Here is a 23,230-nt window from a genome sequence, read left to right as displayed (position 1 = left end):
ATCAATAAAGAAATTCAAAAATTGACTAACAATGTGTTTAAACTGTGTGAATGTTCATATTGTTCGTTTATCATTTCTGTATTATTATTTTTAGTAAATTTTTACGTAATTTGTGGTTTGTAAATTGTTTGCATTCATACCATTTCTGTTATGAATTACAAAAAATTATATAAGCAATTATGAAGAAATTAGGTCAATTATATGACCAATATTAACAGGATTTTTTTTATCAAGTATATTGTACTGCATTTGGAAATTTATTTAAATAATTATTTATTGAATATATGAATACTTAAAAAGAATAACAATTCTTCCAATTGATATTTTGTTATAAATATTGTAATTATTGTAATCGAAAAAATGAGTAAAATAAAATAAATAAATATTTAATTGGGTCTATCATACTTTTATAGAAACGCATATTCATGTTCATTTTGGACAACAGACGTTTCATAAATCCATGTAATCTTGAGAGAAACTTCAGAATCCGATTATGTGGAGTTTAAATAAAGTGCTTATATACTTATGTCATAATTAAACGTAACATTTCATCCGGTTGGGCGCCAGACCACAGTGTTTAGTGTTCAATCAATTAATCCTTAAGAAGCCCATTAAAAAGAGCTCATTAAATTATCAAAGCACTTACCCTTTGAAGGTATCTCTGCCAGAGTGGGCGACACAGTCATCATTAGCAGCACAGCGGATATGGCGTTGATAATGAGAGCGCAAGCAGCTAAACGCCCATTGGCATGGGCCCGTGGGCGTGGCCGTTGTCGTGGTCGTGGTCGCATGTTCGGAGTCAAGTTTCGATAAATCTCTGCAATGGGCAATGGGCAAAAATTGTACACGAAAATGCGAGAGGCACACAAAATATATACGAGTGGTGTAAAGTGGTTCATAGGGTAATGGGTGGATAACGAGTAGGTGCCGTTACTGCAGGCTCTCGCAGAGGCAGCAAACGTTTTCACCTTTAATCACTTAAATGGCGCGTAATCAACAGCAAAAACAACAACTACAACAAGAACAACAACGAGAGCATTGCAATCAACACCAAGCGTCGCCGACAGCATTGAAATTGAGCGTCATGATGGCAAGGATGATGACGTGCGGGTTTGCCAGCACTTAACGGTGAAATGGAGGCGGCAATGGCAACGTCAATGGCGACCCAGCCCGGATCCGGATACGGATGCGTAGCGTTTCGTTTTCAAGCAAAAGTCTAAATACAGTGTTGTTGTTGTTGTTGATGTTGTTGTTTGTGCCCTTACTATCGGCTGTTTCTACATAGTTCAGCTTTAGCTTTTTGACTCTGCCAACGTTTGTTTGCTTGCCTGTGTGTGTGTGTGTGTGTGTGTGTGTGTGTGTGTATTGAGGAGAGGTTGCTGGGTGGAGGTTGGTTTGTAAGGCTGTAGTCGAGTTAGCCAAGTACATTTTGAGGCGTTGTTTTGACGCGATTCAGCCTGTCTTTGTTGTTGTTCCTGCCGTCTAGATTAAGTTGAGACAATTAAATGAAATATACTTAGACAGCATTTAGACAGTAATTTGATTTTGTAACTTGATTTCATTGTGACGACCAACTTTTGGCAAACGATTTAAGGTTTACTGAATTATGACTGAGTTTATTGACTGAGCTGTCGACTTTAATAAATGACGTTTTATTTGCTTTAACGGATTGACTATAAAAGCAACTATAGAACAATAATTTCGACAATAGTTTAACTGCATTGTATTTTTAATACTTTTTTAAATACTAAATATTTAAATATTAAAGTATTCTACAATGTTTACAAGAATATTAAATTATTTAACTAAATAGTTTCATTTCATTTTTAAAGTTTCGTTTTTTTTAAAGATAACTTTAAGTTTTTTATCCAGAAATTTCGAAAGCAAATGCATTAATTTGAAAAACTAATTTCTTTTCATAAACATATTAAAATATTGTACTTTAACAATCAAAATATATGAAAGTACTGACGCTTTGAGTAAGTATTTTTTTTTAGTTTTAGCTAAAAATGCAGTACATCTGCAGAATTGCTTGCGGCTCAATTTCTTTTCACTGAAATTTGTGATGTCAAGCTGTCGTCGCTGTGTTTGCGAGCAAATCAAGTTTGACAAATGAAATGATTACACAAAGTAAACACAAAACCACCTGTCAGAGAGAGGAGCTGCTGCCTGCACAAAAAACTTGCCCAAAAGCCAAACAAAAACCTAAACGAAAATGTAGTGGTTAAAGGGAAAGAAGTGAAATCCTGAAATGGGAAAACGGCTAACGGATTGGGGTAAAAGGAAAGAAAGCGGCAGCTGAGAACATGGCAACATTTTACAAGCGGAAAGCCAAAGGAATATTATAAGCAACAACAACGATAGCCGACAGCAAAATGCCAAAACCGAAACGAACCCCAGCGCACCGCAGAACATCGCACCGCACCACACCACACTGAAAATGCATGCCTGCAAAATGGCAATGGCAACACTTCCGCTTCCGGCGCTGCAGGCGTCATCGCACAGTTGGCAAAACGTTAAGCAAACTCAAAGGCAGCGCCGACAGACGAACCCAAAACATAACAAAGCTTGTTAGTGTTCGTCCCCAAAGCGCTGACAACAACAACAGCAAAGAGAATGTGAACAATTTTTGGAATTTCTTGTGCCAGTTTGATAAACTAGCAAATACCCCACATATATGTACGTGTATATAACTAAAAACAGCTCAATAAATAGATATTAAATTAAAACTATAAGATTATAACAATCTGTTACTTTTATAAGATAGCGATCAACCATAAATAAAAATAATAATTTAAATAAACTTCAAAGAAAATAGGGAAAATCTTGTAAAATATCTCAATAAAATTACATTCGACAAAATCATGGAAATAATGATGGATAATCGAATGCTTAAATCATTTAGTATCTTTGAGGTAATATAAATATTTTATATACACAGCTCATGAAAAATAAAAATATTTTGATGATAACTCTTAATCGAGTTACTATACTTAACTCTTCGCAGTCTCAATCTTCCAAAGATATTATCAGAATAAATCTAAACGTATCAAAATATTAGTCAAAGTAAGTTATACAATTTGAAATTAAAAATTATTTATTTCAAATTCTAAGAAAACATAGATAAGGGTAAACATAATTTTTTTCTAAGCTTCAGTAACTGTACTGCAGAAAAAATTATCTGTTTAAACCTTATTTAGCGTTGGAAGGGTATAAAAGCAAATGCCTTTGGGTGTGGGCAGTGGTCCAGACATGAAAAATGGCGACGAAACGTACAAAAATTTTAAAACGCTTTTAATATTAAAGCTTTGGGATAGAAAGACACAAAGGGACAGAGGCAGAGGCTCAGCCCAATGTTGCCACCGGAGGTGGAACAGCCAACAAAATGCAACACGGCAGAAACTATAAAAACAACAACTAGCATAACAACAATCGGTAGGCATGCGGTGCATGCAAAATGCCGCGAATGCCTGAAAATACAGGGACAAAAAGTGTAGGCAAAGTGAAAGGAAAAAAAAAAATGGAAGACATTCCATAACACGGCAGGCAGGTAGTGCTCTATGGAGTGTGCTGGTCCTGGTGCTGGTGCTGACTATATTCTTCTGACGCTAGAACTGGGATTCATTGGTAGCTTCCATGGCCCGCTGGCTTTTGGACCCCTTCGTGACGAAAATGTTTCGCTTAACTGGATTTTCAAATATTTATTGCAACAAATTATTTTGCTGGTTACATGTCTCCTGACTCCTCTATCCTCTCCCTCCCTCTGTCTATTCCTTCCCATTGTATTTGAGTGGTTTTTATGGCCATTTAGTTTGTTTCATTGCAGCACCAGGATTTTAAGTTGAGTTACGTTTTGCAACTTTTTGCAACAATTGCCAACAAATTAGGTTATTACAAAAATACGGGCATTTAAATTGATATTAAATAAAACTGTTAAATGGTGCCATTTGAAACATATTTCTTTGGTATGGTCTTGCTTTTATCCATAAGTAATAAACTCGTCATATAGTTTGTAATAGATAATAATAATATCTATATTAAATTATAAAAAATTTAACTAATATAAATAGGTGAATATAAATACACATTTAAAGTAAATGTTCAATTTGGAATAAATCAGATTTCTGGAATCTTTTTATTTTTTTGGCAACTTAAAAATAATATATATACCTATTGTTAAAAATAAGAAAATAATAAAGTTAAAATTAAAAAAAAAAAGTAAAAATTTTATTTTGCACCTCATCTCCTTAAAAACCTTTCTCTCTTATCACGTTCTGCAAATCAATTGTCTTCCCTAGACTTTTCCAATTGTTTCGAGCAAAAGTTTTAACGTAAACAAACAAACAAACCTAGATGTCGGCAAATGTATTTAGCCAACTACAAAATACATATGTATATGTATGTATATGTATGTGAGTGTAGTTGCAGCAGACAGAAACAGAAAACAATTTCTAATTACATCAAATTAAGAACACACACGTTGCAAGTTGTGAAGTTGAGTAACGGGTTCCGGTTGCACACGACAAATGCACGGGCAAAACTTTCACTTGATGCGTTCAAAACTTTTGCGAGGGCTGCCAGAAGCTGACAATTAATGGCAACACTGACAACAACGACAGCGGCAGCGACAACGACAACGAGACCGAGAACTGCGACAATAGTGCGACGAGCAACATTTCGTGTTAAATCGTTTGATAACGTTGCTTAACGTAAGCGTAAAGACGTAAACAATTCGCGTAAGCTCGCTAAAAACCCGCGTTACAGTTACACAGAAATATTTGGTTTAACTTTGAATCCAAAGAACACATAACCGTCCGTTCAGATGGAAACCCGATGCACGACTGAACGTCAATGGCGTTGACTCGATTGGTGGAAATGCGGAAGTCTCAAAACGAACAAACAGTGCACATCGTTTCACTTCGTGCCGTACTCGTGTCGCACTCGGCTTTTCGAACTTCGAAACTGCGACAGTAAGAGACCTTTTCGTATCGAAATGAAGAGCTTACACTGGAAGGATTTACAACATTCCTTGTTAGCGAGAGAGTGAGAGGCAGGTGGAGAGGAGAGGAGAGGTTGCCCGTAAGACTTTTAAATATTTGCCTTAGTTGCTTAGTGCATTGATAGGCGCACTGTGCTCTCAGCATTCTGATACGGCAGTTGATTGGTTACCTCGGGTTAGGCTTTAACGCTTCCCATAACCACATATTTATACTCTTTGCGAATTTTTAGCAAACTCAACTTATTTTCTGCATAACAATAAAATAATTCTAAATACAAATTTAATTTCATTCTTTAATAATAGAGACTATCAAATGTGCTGCAAACTACAATTCCATACTATGGCATTAATTATTTCTTAAATCCTATTCTAAAAAAAATAATAATATTTCACTTATAATGTCTTCGAGCTTTGCATGATACTTACATATTCATTCAAATAAGTATAACTTTAATTTAATATGTATTTTATATAATTGAAACCAGTGCATTACCTTAACAACTAGTTTTTTAATGCATTGTTGACTTCATTGGCATTAAAAGATAAATGCAAATGCATTGTTCATAGTAGTGCTCATGATATGAATTTTCACTAGCAATACAAAAATTAAATATAATGACAATTTTACATTATTAGACATATCAACGATAATACGTAAACGAAGCATTTGTTTTGCAAGACTTTCATTTCCTTTATTGTTATTTAAAAAATTAATTTTACTGAACTTGCGAATGATGAAAAGTTGAAAATTTGAATATTTTCAAGAGTTTTATAATTTTACTTGTCTGGATTAAACAATCTTATCAATTTACTTATTTAGATACACTTAATTATTTATCTTGAATGTTAACAAACTATATACAACTCGTTTCATGTAGTCAAATTAGTAAGCGGATTTAAAATACTCGTTTAACTACATAAATTGGCTTATCTGCAACGCACACACAAAATGTTGTGTGGCAATAACAACTGGTGACAAGCTAGTGGCAAAAGTGGCAACCACAATAAAAGTATTCCACATACGCAGCGTGGACTGGAGTTATTTAGATAAACACAACTCGGTAAACTAGAATCCTGAAGCTAGTTTCCCAACGCAAACTATATCAGGAAAATTAAACTAAATAAAAATGCCTTTGTTTCAAGTCAATTCTATGGAAAATATTTAAAGCAGCGTCTGTTGCGAAAGCTTGACCAGCATTTTATCACAGCAAAGCGGCAACAGTTTTCCTCGGCCAGGCATCATTTTTCACCATAAAAAGAAATAACAAAAAAACAATACAAAGAAAAAGGGACCAACAACAGAATAACGAGGCAACGTTGATGACGACGATGATGATGGCAACCAACAACTTTGACAAACGGCAACGTCACAACTTGGGGTGTCGAGGTTAGACAGGGCTCTGAATCTTCCTCTATCTCCCAACCTCCCTTGATAATATTTTTGGGCATTGCTTGGCTTTGTGTGTGTCTGCCCGTCGAATCCATTTCAAAGCGCATTATAACGTATTAAGAGGCTTAGCGCAAGGTCTACACATTTTTAAACTGTCCATCAAAAACAAAACGATTTCGCAGTTTGTACTCGAAAATAGTGCTAGAAAGCTGAAATTTAAAGCCAAATAATAAATAATTTGCATTATAATGTAAAATCATTAAGAGCAACTTTTAGTATGGAAATTTGGATATCTCTTTTTAATCATTTTAAATAATAGTTATCTAAACTGATTAAATAATCTAATTAAGTGCCCGACAAATAAAGAAAATGTAGTCCTTAATAATAACATATAAATATTATTAAAATATAATACTGCATAATAAATCGAGTCTGCAGAACGATACTGATGATCGAGATTGGCGACTCTTGAAACAACTGCTCCTTGCATTTACATGCAAACAAAACTTAAATTTATATAAGTTTTTAAATTTTAAATAAATACTGTACCCTTACTACATTTTTTAAATAGAAGGAGAGCTTCAGTTTTATAATTGTTTTATTTAAAAATTGTTATTAAATAAGTAAATTTGACAAATTTGTTTAACTTATTTTGATTGCCTTTTTATATGGCTTAAATTTTAAGCCAAGCTCAAAGAACTCTTTGGAATTGCGACATAGAACCAATCCTTTTGGCAGTAGTACGTGTTTATCCTACTCCTTGCATTCACATTGCTTTTACTCCACTCCTTAAGGGGTACACCCCTGGTACGACATTTAGCTGCATTTGAACGGTGTCGCTTCTGCTCTCGTATAAGAAACGATACCCAAAAGTGCGGGCATTAAATGAAAGTTGCACTTGCTTTTCGTTTTCCGTTTCCTTTGCCCTGTTCCATTTCTTTTCTTCTCAAATTGGCGTAAACTTCAAGCACATAAAAAGTCATAAGTAGGGGAGGAGGCGAAAATGGAGGGGTAATGCAATCCTTTCTGTTGCTGCCTTTGGCAAAACAGCACCCAAGTGGCAAGTGTCAATTGATTTCCAGGGATGTGGCACTGGCCGTGGCACTCTGTGCATGTGTGTGTATATGTGTGTGCTTGTTATTAAAGCGCATTAGCAGAAACAACAACAAGAAAGAGCGCTGATTGCATTAAAAGCGCAAATAGCTGCTAAAATTCAAAAGCTAGACAAATATGCAAGGAAATATCAAAAACAAAAAAATGGCTAAAGCCTTAGCCAGCTTACCAAAATGTGAGACAAACACAAAAGCAAAATGCACACATTTTCAGAACAGTTGAACAACTTATACAGCTCTAAAGTCTGTCAAGGTACTTAGGCAAACTGAAGTTGATTATGTCCCTCCCCCATACCCGTCTCTTTATCCCACTTTAACACCGTATAGATCCAATATATTGCCAATTTTTTTCTGGCTTTTGTAAAATTTGAAACACAAGCAGATTTGTGCTCAGGTCAAAGTAAAAATACGAGTCTTAGCAAAGCGCTAGCCAAATGACTCGTATTGTTCTCATCTTATACTAACGTAAGCTTTCTGACCACAAGGTACTTTTTACTGAAACGAAATGGTTCTTAATTAAAGTTGACTTTGAAGTAGAGTTTAAGATTCTCAAGAACGCCTTAAGCTCATCATATATCTTACCGTCCTTTAATTAAGGAATGAATTAGTTTATTACATTTATAATATACATATAATGTGATTTGGTTAAAATCAAATATGATTTTTCTTACTAACTCAAAATGTAAGTATCATATAGCTTTTTATTTACTTTCCAATTCTACAATGAGAGTGTTTATTCTTTACCCCTTCGTTTAAAACAATACAAATCTTTCAAATAAAATATATTTTTACAGTATTACCAATAAGACTGAACAATTTCGTATTAAATTAAAATACTTTGATTATTTTCGCAATAATACTCTTATTATATTCACCACAGATTCAATGAAATGGATATTGAATTGCATATTTCATTCTATGAAAGAAAAGTTCGGAATCTTCAAACTCGAATAAAAATAAATCTCGGAGCAGTTTTTGTGTGTCGGACACAGGTCGACACTTAAATAAATCAGATTAATGTGTACTTAATATCTGCCATTAAGTTTTTATTACACTTCCCCGAGCCACACATACACACATAACCGCACACACGCACACTCAGTAGATGCCGAACAGGTACATAAATCGGAAAACCCGTTAAACCCAAATAAAATATGTCAATTGGTTGCGATCAAATAAACGGTTTTGTATACCCATAATTCCTTACTATTCCAAAGGAAGGATTTCTTTCAGATGAAAAGAAAGTTGAATAAATTGTCTGCTGTGTAAATGTGAAAATTATAAAGGAAATACATATATTTGTAGCATACTTTTGGGGGTAGAATAAATAACGTTATTTCAATTCAAGATATAAATATGACCAGAATTTTTGGGAATTTTAAATTAAGTATTTCTAAAATTTAAAATTTAAAGTGGATAGTTTCACCATTGTGCCAAGCTTATCTGTAACTTTAAAATCATGTAGGTAAAGGAAATAAAGTAAAACCCAAAACTAGATCCTAGTTTAGACGTGGCCAATACATTTGTGGCATTGCCCGGTGAATGCAGTCAGGAATTTCCTGTTTTTGGTTTTAACAACTCGACACTCCAACTTCCTCCGTTATTTCTGAATAAATCGAGCGCGCAGCTTCTGTGTGTTTTTCAATTTAATCGCAACCAATTTTCAGGGGTTTTACCGCTGCTTTTCATGTTGTTGTCGAACTCGTACTAGTACTGTTGCATTCCGTTGAACTTCGCGAATTTTCCATGCCAAGCTTTGTGTTTTTGGTTTGTTGCTACGTGATTTATGAATTGGTGATTAGTGGCCTTCTATGGAAGGCAGCCATAATTGTGTCCGATCTGAAAATCAATGCCGCCAGAGCAACAGGAAACTTCAAACACTTCAGACTATACAAAAACAATATGCTCAAGTGGCAGTTGTGTGGCATGCAACAGACGTAGACATAACGTACTATTAGCAGCGTGTGTTTCCATTGTTATCGTTGTCATTGTCAACGATAGTAACAACAAGTGTAGCTGTAGCAGCAACAGCAGCAACAACAACACGAACATGACCAACAATGCATTGCCAACAACAAATATTTTCGAAAATTTCAATTCACCGACAATTTATGGCCCGTCTCGTATTCACTTCGAGATGTTGCTAATAGGACATCGGTACACTGCCACGCCCTCATTTGTAGATCTAAATGTATTCAAGCAGAGAAATAATTTTGAAATCATTTTGAGTTATTTTTTTAGTTTCCAATAATTCAGGAATACAATTACTTGGGAGGGAACATTAACTAAGATCTCTATTAATCTTTTCTTAAAAAGCATAATACTACTGTGCAATTTTTTCAGATTTAGCTTAAAATGTTAAAATATAACTGAAATGTGTGTTTGCTGACTTAGATTGAGATCTTGGAGGAAAACATGTGCTGTATAATTCAATACAATTTTTGTAGATAGATATAAATATTCAATATAAAAACATCTATACTCACTTTTACTTTACAGTTTAATAGATTTTATTACTTGAATTTGTTTAGCATAATAAGCTTTTATTAAATTCCCATAAGTTCCCAAAAACAAAATATCATGAGTGAGTCTGATGAAAAATGACTTGCAGATCCCACTGTACGCATAAGACAAGTGCAACACATGCATAAATTAAGCGTATGGAGAGTCGGGCAATTGGATGAATGGGGATGGAAATGTGGCATGTGGCATGTGGTGGTGGCAGGTGGCAAGTTAACTGTTGGTGTTGTTGCTCAAGCGTGCATGTTCCCTTTTATAGATACAGTTAGACATTATCAGAGCCTTGACAAACACACACACACATACACATAAACACGCAGCTACATATATGCATAAAACATGTCTCGGCACAGTGGCAGCAAATTGAATCAATAATATCCAATCATGGGTTAACAATGCGAATTGATTTCAAGGCAAGCATGCCACATGCTCGTAGGATACGTAGGATGCTTGTGCCCCAACCATATGCAAACATGTCAGCCCAAAGATAACAACAACAACAACAGCTGCAACAACAACAGTTGCAACAACAACAGCAGCAGCTGCAACAATTGGCCGCAAGTCAGAGCCCTTTTAGCCTTCATGTTTGCAACAACTTCATGTAACAAGTGTTCATGTAAATATTAATTAAGTTTTGGCTTATGTGTTTGTTGCAGACAGGACATGAGCAAGTTGGACTCTATCCTGTTGCAGGTGTAAGCATCTGTGTTATCAGCAATATTAGTTGCTTAGTTAACTGCAACCTTTAGCCTTTGTTTAATCAACTAACTCAGGTTGGTTCAAAGTATCTGCAGCATGTGTTTCTTGGGGAATATCATTTCATTCAATTAGTTGACAAAGAGTTTCATTTAATTTGACACTAATTTGCTTTATATATACCTATTTGTTGTTGTTATTATTGCTCTTGGTCGTCTTCTCCTTGCTGTTGTGGTTGCTCGCAATCTTGGTTGTTGACTTACGGCAGACACTGTAGAAATGCAAATAAATAAGTTATCACTTTAAAGTGACTTTGTTTCAAGCTTATAAGTAAATTAATTTACTACATTTTGAGTAGATGAATGTTTTACACTTTGGCTTAACTCAATTACCAGATTGAAAGTTTATTTTAATTTAATATATTTGTGTTTCGCTTGAGTGCTAAAAAAAATATTATTAAATATGCATGATAACGTTCACCCTTTATGTAATCGTAAACTGAGTAATAAAAAAATAAATAAAATCAACCACAAAAGTTTTGCTGTTCTTAAGAATTGAAATTTGTAAATTTAGTTTATTTGATTTCAAATATGCCAATGAAATATTATTTTACAAATATTGATTTATAGAATACATATCATACATTACACATAAATCGGGTAACTAAATTAATTTTTATACGCATTACACATATTGAAAAATCATCCAATATAAATTGCTTTGTTACATAATTTTAATTTTATTTACTTGGAGTTTTTTCTAAAACGTGTAAGTCAGTACTCAGAATAATAATATATTTCTGAACTTATACTCAAATGCCTAGACAATTAATAAGCATTTAATTAAAAATTCGACTTAGTTTTTGTGTTCTACAATATAATATCAAAATGGTAAATGGCATTTATGTAAACTTCAATAGTAGAACTTTGTTAATATTGCCTTTATTGAAACTATTTGTCCAATTCGAGAGCTTCAATTCAATTTGTGCGTCAGTTTAGTGCAAAAGTTTCAAACGACTATAAAAATTATACCGACTACAAATGCAATTTGTAAAACTTTAAGTACCAAATGGTGTCGCCAACTGCCGCGAACTGAAACCGTAATGGAAACGGAAACTTTTCGCATTTTCATTACAACTTGCACTCAAATCTCATCCATGCAATGTAACCTCAATTCAAGCTTGAGCATCTACATAATTTGCGGAAACGTTTCATAAAAATAGAATAATCTTAACCGAGTCTACTAAGTGACACTTAATTTACTATATATAAAACAATGTCAATTTACTGATTGAGCCTAATTTTAAATTAATTTTCCGAAACTTTTATGCCCAATATGGAAATGAGTCCTAAATAATTAATTTGATTACATAAAAACTTTATTGTCTGTTGGGTACTATTGATAATTTTAATTCGGTATTAGTAATAATTATAGTTATGGTCATGACTGATTTCAAATACGTTTTGCTTTAAAAGTCAATAAAAATGTATTAGGGACAGCAATGAAAATGAAGGAACTTCACATCAGTTTCGTAAAAATTAATCTCAGATCTAGTCAACTGCCGGCTGGAAAGCAACTTTCACATTTCGAAACGGAATTTATGAAAAAACGAATATTTCGGCTGCCATCAGTAAAATATAAGTGACAAGGGTAAAGAGCACAGCTGCACAATCGAATCCATATAATATTTGTAGCTCTCGATCCGTTTAGATATCATAGTATTGAAACAATCAAATAAAAACTATCATGGGCTACGATCTATCTCTGATCATTGGCCATGTGGATGAGGAGCTTCTTTGCCCCATTTGCGCCGATGTGCTGGAGGAGCCGATGCAGTCGTCCAGCTGTGAGCACGCTTTCTGTCGTTACTGCATTGAGAAGTGGATGCAGGAGAAGCAGATCTGTCCAGTGGATCGGTCGGATCTATTGCCCATCCACCTAGTGCCCGTATCCCGGCTGATGCGCAACATGCTCGGTCGCCTGAAGATCAAGTGTAGCTTTGCCGAGAATGGATGCACGGCGGTTCTTTCGTTAGATGAGTTTCGCAATCATGTGGCGCATTGCCAGAACAATCCCAAGGTGGTGATCATGTGCACCAAGGGCTGTGGCATGAAGGTACCCAAGGATGAGCTGTCCAAGCACAATTGCGTATTCGAGTTGCGGGAACAGCTGAAGGATCAGATCACAGAGATAACCGAGCTGCGAGATCTGCAGGCACACCAGGAGAGGCGTCTCAGCGAGCATCGGCGTGAGCTGGAACTTGTTCAATATTACATATCGGCACTGCGTTCAACCAATCCCGTAATACGTAATGTCGGCGACCAGCTGGACCGCTACTCGCTGATGCGCTGGGGCCGTGGCCTGCCTCTGGCTTCGGTCCGCACTTGGGGCAGCCTGATCTCCACTCCGGACACGCCCATGCACATGATGGTGCGTGAGGGATTGCGGGCCAGCGGATGTCCCTTGCATCTGATCAATACGTTGATGGACTGCTGCTATGAGGACAGCTGGCCAGAGGGATTGACCACGCTGGAGATGCGTCGCTTGAATCTGCATCGACTGGCGCAGTTTGTAACACGGCTTCTGCCTATCCTGATGACAGGCAAACCGTGCGTCGTCATCCTCGGCGGCGACAATGCGCACATGCCTGAGAATCTGCGTCCGACCTTGGGAATCATCATGATCTTTGTTGATGGCGTCGATGAGACACATTCGGAGCCAGCACCGCTGCCAGATAGCGACTACCTGTGAGTCTACCTTGGGATCTGTGCAGTTTCCTCGTGTTAGGTCGGTCAAAATTATATTTGGATAAACAAATTTTCTGACAGTTGTTGCTTTGAGTTTTGCTTCTTATTAATATTGGGATAGGCACTTGTGCAATGGTGCTTGTGATAGTAGTTTAATAATCTAAATTAAGAAAACGTTTTCACTGTCAGTTTTCAGTTGAGTGGGAGGAACACAGACCCTTTGATAAGCAAAAATTTATTAATGTAAGAATCGAAAATTCATTATGGCCATTTGCGGTTAAACTTTATACAATTTATAAATTTGATTAATTTTATTAAAATAATCTTAGCTCCAGTCGAACAAAAAAAAACCTGTGCTTCAATTGATAACTTTGAACTTTTTAAATACCTTAAATGTCTCGGCATAAATCCATATGCATGCTTAAGTGATCGATTTTCTTAAAAGACTTAAGTAATATTTATCTAGTTTTTAAATAGAGATATGGAAATTACATTTATTTTGAAAATTATTCAAGAATTTTAAGCTGACAATAATTGCAGCCAAATATCTATGTGTAAATGTAGCAAGTGTGATAAAACACATTGTCCGGTAACTCTCAAATAATATGAAATCGATAAGCAAAATACCCTGAAAAAGATTAAATTAAATAAAATTCTTAGTTTGTATCCAGCCGTTATAACATAAATTTATAATCCATAATTATTTGTGTTAATATTTGGATTTGAAAAGATTTTGGCGTTTGCTTTTGCCGTCAAAATTTGTATTTAAAAAAATATTGACACCTAGTAATGATTGCTTGCTTGGCTTTCTTTACAGGGTATAACACATCACATCTCTAAGTTATTTCTGAGTTATTTCCGGAATTATTTTTGCATATTTGTGAAGTGTTGGAATTAAATCTAAATGTAAGTCTGCAAACTTGTTTGTGGCTTAAACAGAAGGCTCCTTACACTGCACTCTTGTCATCATGCTCGTTGTTATTGTTGGCCAAATAATAATTTACCAAATTTTATTTATAAAGTGAAATTTTAACAAATTAACTGCGAATGGAAAAGCCACAAAACATACAAATAAACCATCCAGGGCTTCCTCGTCCATCCCTGTCCCTTTTGCCAGTACCAAATGCTTCGCCATTGAGTATCGTATGAATAGTAAATTTTGCACAAACACTCAAGAACACACAAGCATGCTTGCAACAACATATTGTTATGTCCAAATATTTACACTATATCAACTATATATGCAAACACGTTCACACAGATACACACTCATACACACTCGCAAGACTGACAATGACATTTTCTGTATGTAAGTCTGAATTTGGTATTAAATTTCATTTCGGTTTGCCATCCGTTCGGGTATAAATTTTCATGTTTCCCTCAGTTGGCATTTTTCATTGTGCGCACAATTTTTGTGACAACTGTACATAACTATCTTTCGTTATTCGCTTGGACTTCTGTCAAACTTCTAAGCTTCGTTGAATTGCAATTCCACTTTTGCTATGCATTCAAAGCGTGTGAAGTGAGAAGTCTCCCAGTTGCTTATCTTTGAGAACAGCTGCTACTGGACCTCACAATAGGTTTATGGGATTTCTTGGAATGTTTGATTTGAATTTCACTTCTGAACAAACATTATTATGCAGTTGGCAAGAGTTTTCAATTTAAATACGAATGAATTAAAAAAACTACACAACAGTTGCTTAAATCTCAAGATAAGATAATTCAGTTGCATGGGCTTTAAAAGAATTTTAATCATAACTAAATACATTAAAAAAAACACTGAGTTTTAAAGGCATATAAAAACTAAAGATTGATATGTTGCGTAACTTTTAAAATAATTTTAAACTTAAATCATAATCTTAAGCCGATTGCGATATATTACTATTGACAAGTAATCATGACAGCTTAAAAAAAAATGATGCATTTGAAAGCTTAAGCTTGGGAAATACACACTTATTGAATGCTGGTTTCTTTAAATCGCCGAAATAATTATATATTGCCAAAGCTACGTTTTAAGATCTGTCATTTGTAGTTGGTGATGCGTATTTAAACATTATCAACAATTTTCGATTGACTTCGTTTTAATAAAGCAAACTGAAATAGACAATCAAAAACACACCCAATGAACCAGGCTAATTTAATAAGTCAAACACAACAATATACATACGAGCACACACACACACATACACATGTTTAAGGACCTAGAGCAATATTTTTCCAATTGAACTAACGCCATATAATGCTAATCAACACTTCCGGTTTGCTAGACATCAACGCCAAAGGACGAAGGACAAACGCCACAACCAACATACGTCTATGGATGTGTGCGTGTGTTTGTGTATTAGTGTAACGAGCTACAAATGTTTACCGCAAAATGTATATTTGCATTTATATTTGTTGTACTCGTCGTGTTGTCATTTTATTGCAAAAAGTGAACGTGACACATTTGCTTCAAGTTGTCAGCGATGTCGACTTGTTCCCTGCACTCTTATCTCACGATTATCCTGTCTTTTCATTCTGAACTGAGTGTGTGAGAAGGGAAAAAATAAATTCAAACATTTAGCGGACAATGTAATTAAATAAATGTTTAACGATATTGAGATATAAGAAATAATTTCATAAAAAAGTTTAAGTAAATGTATTATATAAATCATTAATGTATTTCATGATAAGATTTTGAACTGAACTAATATCAATAGTGAAAAATGTAAAAACCATCTTTATCACTTACAATAAAAAAGAAAAAACTTAATCTTAAGAGAGTTTTAAAAATCTATATTAATACAATTTTTGAAGTTTGCCTAAAAAGACTTCCGATCTATAAATATTTAATCAATATTAAGCAAGAATACTGTAATCAGTGCATTTGCTTACAAGTACAAAACCATAATTTCTATTAAATAAATTCTACATAAAAAGAATTAAAACATAACAATCTTCATTCTACTAAAAACTAATATATGTTTACTTAATTAAATTCACTTAAGATCTTAACCACGATTTTATTGTACGTATGCAACTCGTTTGTAAAAAACTATATTTTTTTAAAATAAGAAACCTATTTTCTAAACTTCATTTCGTAGCGTATCTGGTTACGTTTATGCTCAAAACTAACTAAATTTTGCTCCTAGTACAAAAATTACCATGAATAACTGTCATTTTGCGTTTTTGTTTGTTTGTTCTAAGTCGTGCACATTACATGGGAACGTGCATGTGAATATAGTCCACAGCACATCATCACGGGAGAAATGAAATGCCACGAGAAATGCAGGGGTGGAGAGGGGGAGCACATGTCAGTTCACATCAGTACTCTGACCAAGCGGTCACGTTCATATTGTATGACCGAAACGTGCAATTTTTAGCTGGACACAAGTCTGGACCAAAGGGCAAGCATTGAGGACAGATGCCAGCCCAATAAGCACAAGTTTTATGCAATAAAATTAGCCAAACGGAAAAACGCACAAGACACGCAATAGAATGCTCCTTCACTCGCTGATAAGATAATTTTATTTGGCTGTTATTGCATAAAGTCATGTGAGCAGCGGAAATGAGTTGAACTAAAGTAAAACGTTACGTGCCAGGCAGACAGAGATGAAGACTGAGACGGGAATGAAGATGGCAAGTGGACCCAGGAGTATGGAGGATGGAGAGGTACTGAAATGGATTCTAATAAGATAATTGACTTGTTTGCGGATTGATGTAAGTGCTTGTTAAATTGCGGATAAGCTTAACGTCATTTACGATGGTGATATAATTTAAGAAGTGAGACAAACAGTAGTTGAAGGTTTGAAATAAATATGAGCGACAAAAGTAAGTTTGGATGGAGACTTCTAGTAAATATTAAACTCTAGCGTATATTTTGAAGAAAAATAATTTTGTTTTAAACTCTTATTTAAACGTTAATTTGACATTCACTTTAAAATGTGTCAGCGCCACAAACAATTGCGTCCAAAAACATCAAACATATTTTAACTGACCTTTTCTCTGACCTGCGAGGCCGGCCAATTGGAGGTTCCCAAAAAAAAAGGAAGCAGGAAAAAAGAACAGCACACAAATTAGGCAAAAAGCCAACTCGACTTGGTGCTGGATCATTGCTCACTCAACCGGCATTAAATCGCTTGTATTTACAAGTACGCCTCGGAAATGGACTTTATGCACGAAATTTATTTGAATTTACTTCGACTGGGTAACATTAATTTGTCATACAGATCGCGACCGTTCGGAAGGCATTTCTTTAAAAAAAAATAATAAACTTATTTAGACATTTTAGAACAAATTGTGTTGTATAAAATTATATAAATTTGTTTATTTCTGATTTTGTTAAAACTATGTACAGGAAATATTGATACATTTTCTAGAGTCAGTTAAAGTTAACGTGTCGTTTCATAATAATTACGACACCGAAGTAAAATTCTAGATCCAGAGGAATACATTTTTTTTTAGCGAATTATATAAAATTTGAATGCAGAATAAATAAAGATGCCAAACCACTATCACAATGACATTCCGCTTGAAAATCGATTTGACAAAGTTATGACTGTTTGACTTTGGTCAGGCTTCGGATCTAGCACTTTACAAGTCAAATTTTTCGTTCAATTTTCCGTGATCTTTGACAAGAAAATTAAAAGTTTCAGAAACAAATTTAAACTGTTGTTTTGTATTAATTACGAAATAAGGAGTTTATTAAAAGTAAAAACTTGAGATTTAAAATTTTGAATATTCTTTATTACAAAGGGGAGACCCTTACCATTAACGTGGAACCATGTCTATGATGGTCGAAAAATAATAAAATTTTCTAAATGCAGAATGAATTAAGAGACCGAATCATGATCAAATTGGCATTCCGATTTAAAATCGGGCTAGTTGTCTTCAAGTTATGACAGTTGGAAGTTTGTCAACTCTTTAACCTAGCAATCTTACCACAACTGTACCGGTACAAGCGTTTCGGTTTTCGATTCTTAAAAGAGAATCAATTTCAATGTTACAGTTTCAGTTCCGGTACAAAAAATAAAACGGTTAGTTTCCGATACCGGTTAAGGTGTAATTGCCTGATTTAAATAATTTATATAGTTATTAACCAAACTTTGGATATTGTAAAATTATAAACTAAAATCTGAATATCACACACAAATGTACAGAAATAAATAATAATAATTATTATATATATATAGTATATAGTATTAATTTTAATATTTTGCAATCATGGCATGGAAGCGTATACCAGATTCATTGGATTATTTGATTTTTCTTTTTCTTTTTTTTATTTGAGGGAAGCGACCGTTTTGCTGGAATTTCACAAGTGACCGCACACACAAAAATATTTTGCCACACCCGAGGCGACGCGCGGCCAACAACAACAACAAAGAAGACCACAATGAGAACAGTAACAGCAACAAGAATAATAATAACATGGTAAGGGAGTTGTGCGGTCGGTTTCAAGTGCCACAAGAGCACTTAATACTAATTAGCTTTGCGCCTACGTTGTGACCTACGACCTGGCGGCCCGGCACTTCCTGCCGGATTCGGAGTCAATCTGTGCAGCGTTTAAGTGGCCACAACACGCAGTAGGCGGTTTGGCAAGAGGCAGGAGGGGGGCTGTGATATCGTTGGCCGGGTTAACAGCTTCGGGGCGTCATTTTTATGAGCTAATTAAGTTGTTATACTTGATGAAAAACTCATTTGGAGCGCTTCGCTGCCAGCTGCTAACAAAATGCTAAAATGCTGCTGCATATCTAATTTGCATTAATTAAGAGTGCCAACAAAAAACTAGAAATCATCTTCGAGGGCTTTTATTTTTTGTTAACTAAATATCAGAGGGCTTTATGCGAGTTGTAGTCTTTGCTGGCCAATTAATAAACATTATTGCGATTTGCACTTGCAACTAATTGGCTAGCAATTTGCATTCACATTTATTGGCAGCTAACTTCTTGGCCAACTTCTGTTGCCAACAATCACTAAAATTGGCGCAGCACTTTTAACGCCATGTCGAAGGGCCAATGTCGTTCATGGTTTTGGCATTCGGTGGCCAACTGTAAAATTTTCAACGAGTAGTTCTGTAATTTGTTCCAGCTTGCAACTTGCAACTTGGACCGGCCGACTTTTACAATTGTCAAATGAAAAGTGTAACTTTTTAATAGCCAGAACTTGAGGAACTTCAAGATTTCTGGACTTCTTTTGGCCAGTTGTAAAAACTTTTCGAATTATGACTGTCGCACTGGAACTTCCTAAGTTTTGTCAACGATTTTATAGCCCTTTTTTCAAGGTCACAGTACATTGGGAGTTGTAGCTTGAAAACGGCTTCAATTTTTTTTCCTTTTAAGCATGTAATTAAACTGTCAAATATAGTTTAATGTTATTGAATAATTTTTTTTTGGTAATATCTCTTTATAAATAAAAAGCATATTATTATTATTCTTAACTCAAAACAATCTGAATAACAAAATTTTCCAATATTATAATGTGGATAATTAACAATTATTAAATATTTAAAATATAAATTTATCGTTATTGCAAATTATTTTAAATTAAAATTAGTTTCTTTTGATTTTTGTTGATTTCGTTTCGAAACTTTTCTCTCTTCAAATCTTTCTAACTTTGCTAAGGCACCCACGCCTAATTGCAACTTTGCTCTGATATTATATCCCCATATATATTTCAATTGAAATAAATAAGACAGCAGGATACAACAAATTGACAAGTTTTAACACATTTATAAAACAAAAATTTGTCAATAAATATCCAAGTGGTCTCTGGGGTGCAATAGGTTGCTGGATACTTTGACCTAAGCCATCGAATTGTTTGGTCTATACAAAATGTGCCGAAGTGCCAATTTATTTGAAGGCAGGCAAAACGAACAATGATTAATCATTGACAGCATGACATAATTATTTCTGGCAGCAACTTAATGAAACCCATTGACAGGTTGAAGGAGAGCTCAATAGAGAAATTTTTGATTCTCAATAATGATTATGTAATGAATATGTTTTACTTTCGGCTGTTGCAAAGTTTTTTCTGCGGCAAACTTTTCGGATGGAGGGAGCGACAAAAGTGTTACCTTATTGAGCTGCTTAGCGCACTTTTGTCGCTGTCGTGATAAATTATGTTAATAATGTTCGTCCGGGAAACTTGCCACAAAAGTTGAGCACTACAAAAGTTTGCTCAAAGCATTGCAAGCAGCTCATCCCCAGCGCTTGTCAAGAATCAGGCCACGTTCAGTTGCCCCTCTGAATTCTCATCTACCCTGTCACCTCATTGTCGAGCATAATTTTGTGTGCATCTCATATTGAGTGGTCTCCCTAAGTAGTTGGCCACACACTTTTTGCCACCAACGCGGCGGCAAGGAGGCAACTCCAACAACAATAACAACAGCAACAGCAGCAACAACACATACTTTATTAATTCACTTAGCAAAGTGTAATCCTATCACGTCAATAAGATTATGGTTTTGAGAATCTTTAATATTTTTTTTCTTGTTGCTTCGACAGCTTGTTGTTGCTGTTTATGGAAATGACAGAAGTATCTCGAGTTGCCAGCCAAGCTAACCAGCTTGGCTTTGGCTTTGCCAGTTGGCGTCATGCATAACAATGACTTGTGTGTGAGAGAAGCCAACTTCTTAGCCACGTTGTCGATGCCTGCCACTGAGTTTTCAAGTTTCAGCCATTTTAATATGAGTATGAGGATAAGTGTGTGTGTGTGTATGTGTGTATGCGTGTGTGTATGTGTGTGTGTTCGTGTGTGTATGTGTAAACGTTTGTCTCCTTCTTTCCATAACAAGCTAGATTCTCTAAATTCTCCTTGTGGGCTGGCATTTTGGCTTTTGTTGTTTGCTTTTATGATTATTAAAATGTTACACACATATGTTTTATGCGTATCTTGGGCGCATTAAGTTCGTCGACAATATTTCCTAGGCGATTTTACGCAAATATTATGAAATTGTATTCACTTTAAATCGAAATTAAGCGGAAATTTAATAATTTTAAATGAACTTGTGAAGGTTGTATATCATATATTAATCATATTCATCTTCTCTTAATTAATTTGTATAGGTTTAATTATTTAATCTGAATTTTTCTTCGATAAAAAATTCACAAAAATAAGTTATTGAAAGCAATTTATTACTAAAAATAATATTCTGGATTTTAACAAACCTTTAAAATATATTAATATATTTTTGTTGTGCCAAAATTCCAGAATCCTAGCAAATAACATTTGGCTTGCACAAAGGCCAGTCAGACAGTCAGTCAGTTTTTTATATATAAACTAAACTAAAATTAAAATAAGTTTTAAAGCAGACAGACTTTTTCATTAAGAATCTTCAGGGCAATCTATTCAATATTTTAAGAAGCTAACTAAATGTTCGATCTTCCGAAATTGATAGTTGATTCTCTAGACTGTCATGGGAATAGTAAACGGTAAATCTACATAATTAAATAAACCTTATCTGATTGTCTAGTTGTAGAAGAACCGTGTCCCGTTAGCCTTGTTGTTTACATTGAAGAATCGTTAAGATGGAAAATGTGTACACAAAAACCAAAAGCAATTACGCAGACTTGTTGGGCAGCCCAACAAAAGACGAGCACTGAGCAAAACATGTCCATGTCCGGTGCAATAAACATTCATTACGTATGGTCGCATGCCACAAACAGAGACGGGCAACAACACATTCTCGGATTCTCAGCATTGAGGAAACGAAGGAAATCGCTATGCCTTAGTTTTTATGGCACAGCTGCCACTTGCCAGCAGACAGTCAGGAAATCAGAGCAATGCACACACTTTCACACACACACACACGCACACACAGACACAGACATACTGATGGCCACGCACATACACAATATCTTAAGAGTCTTGTAACAAGGAGACGCAGTGGGAATGTAACTGAAATCGCCAGTCGTCCGTTACGGTCTCCGGAATTGAACAATAAAATAAATGATATTTGCCCAAGTGGCTGCCAGGGCTGACTGGTTAGGCATCGGCTTTAAATTCAATAAAATTTTATGAAAATGCTGCGATTAAGTTGTATACAATTCCTGTATGCGGCATATGCGTGGCATGCCACATGTGAGCTCCAGAAAGGGTCAAGGCGTTTGCTCATATTGACTTTTATGACAACGGTCCGAGTGGGCGTATAAAATGAAAACTATATAATCAGGCGTTAAAAATGCAACAGCTGCTGCAACCATCGAAGAAATAAGGCAACACATATTTCAATTCCGACACGTTACGAAATGGAAACGTGACAATGAAAATGCTACGTATTTCGCATTTCATTTAACATGGGCTATAAGCTTAAAAAGCTTCAGTTTCTCTTGATAATTGTCATACACACATATATTTATTTTTGATAAAAACAAAACAAATTCATAACAGGAATCTTCTTCAAAGAACTTTAAACTTGTATAGCATACTTATCTGCCTTATCTGTAAATCAGGTTGAACGAAAAACAAAAATTCAATAATAACAAATACAAATTTAATTAATATTTATATTTAACTAACTGAATTGGAAAATTGTCGAAATAAGTAGTAGCGTAAAGTATTTTTTGCAGAAAACGAAAATATTAATATTTTTATTTAATGTCAAAACTACAATACGTTTGTGTTTTTGTGAAGTTTTAATTAAAAACACTTTCAAATATATCGTTTTTTTTTCGAACGTTTCCATTTTTCTTTATATGCATTTTTTTTGTCTCTGTTTTAGCTACTGCGAAATGCGTGTGACAAATGTGTGGCAATAACTTTGGTCTGCCACGGCATGTGTGACATT

At 34.9% G+C, this 23,230-nt stretch overlaps 2 protein-coding genes across 2 annotated transcripts in view; one reads left to right on the top strand and one right to left on the bottom strand.

Moving 5' to 3' along the window:
- Positions 1-791, bottom strand: part of LOC117779828 (Down syndrome cell adhesion molecule-like protein 1 homolog) — a 48,890-nt gene extending 48,099 nt beyond the window's left edge. The window contains exon 1 of the mRNA XM_034616150.1: positions 647-791. Within this exon, the coding sequence (XP_034472041.1) occupies positions 647-791 (145 nt within the window). The remainder of the gene's footprint in view (positions 1-646) is intronic.
- Positions 792-12,214: 11,423 nt separating this feature from the next.
- LOC117780189 (E3 ubiquitin-protein ligase NRDP1) lies at positions 12,215-13,548 on the top strand. The gene is made up of 2 exons (XM_034616618.1): positions 12,215-12,367; positions 12,428-13,548. The coding sequence occupies exon 2, from the start codon at positions 12,464-12,466 to the stop codon at positions 13,466-13,468; it is 1,005 nt and encodes a 334-aa protein (XP_034472509.1). The 5' UTR covers positions 12,215-12,367; positions 12,428-12,463; the 3' UTR covers positions 13,469-13,548.
- Positions 13,549-23,230: the final 9,682 nt, after the last annotated feature.

This window comes from Drosophila innubila (assembly GCF_004354385.1).
Source record: "Drosophila innubila isolate TH190305 chromosome 2L unlocalized genomic scaffold, UK_Dinn_1.0 4_B_2L, whole genome shotgun sequence".
In the NCBI taxonomy this organism is placed as follows: domain Eukaryota; kingdom Metazoa; phylum Arthropoda; class Insecta; order Diptera; family Drosophilidae; genus Drosophila; species Drosophila innubila.
The sequence above is the reverse complement of the archived record's forward strand: the minus strand, read 5'-3'. Positions and strand labels throughout refer to the sequence as shown.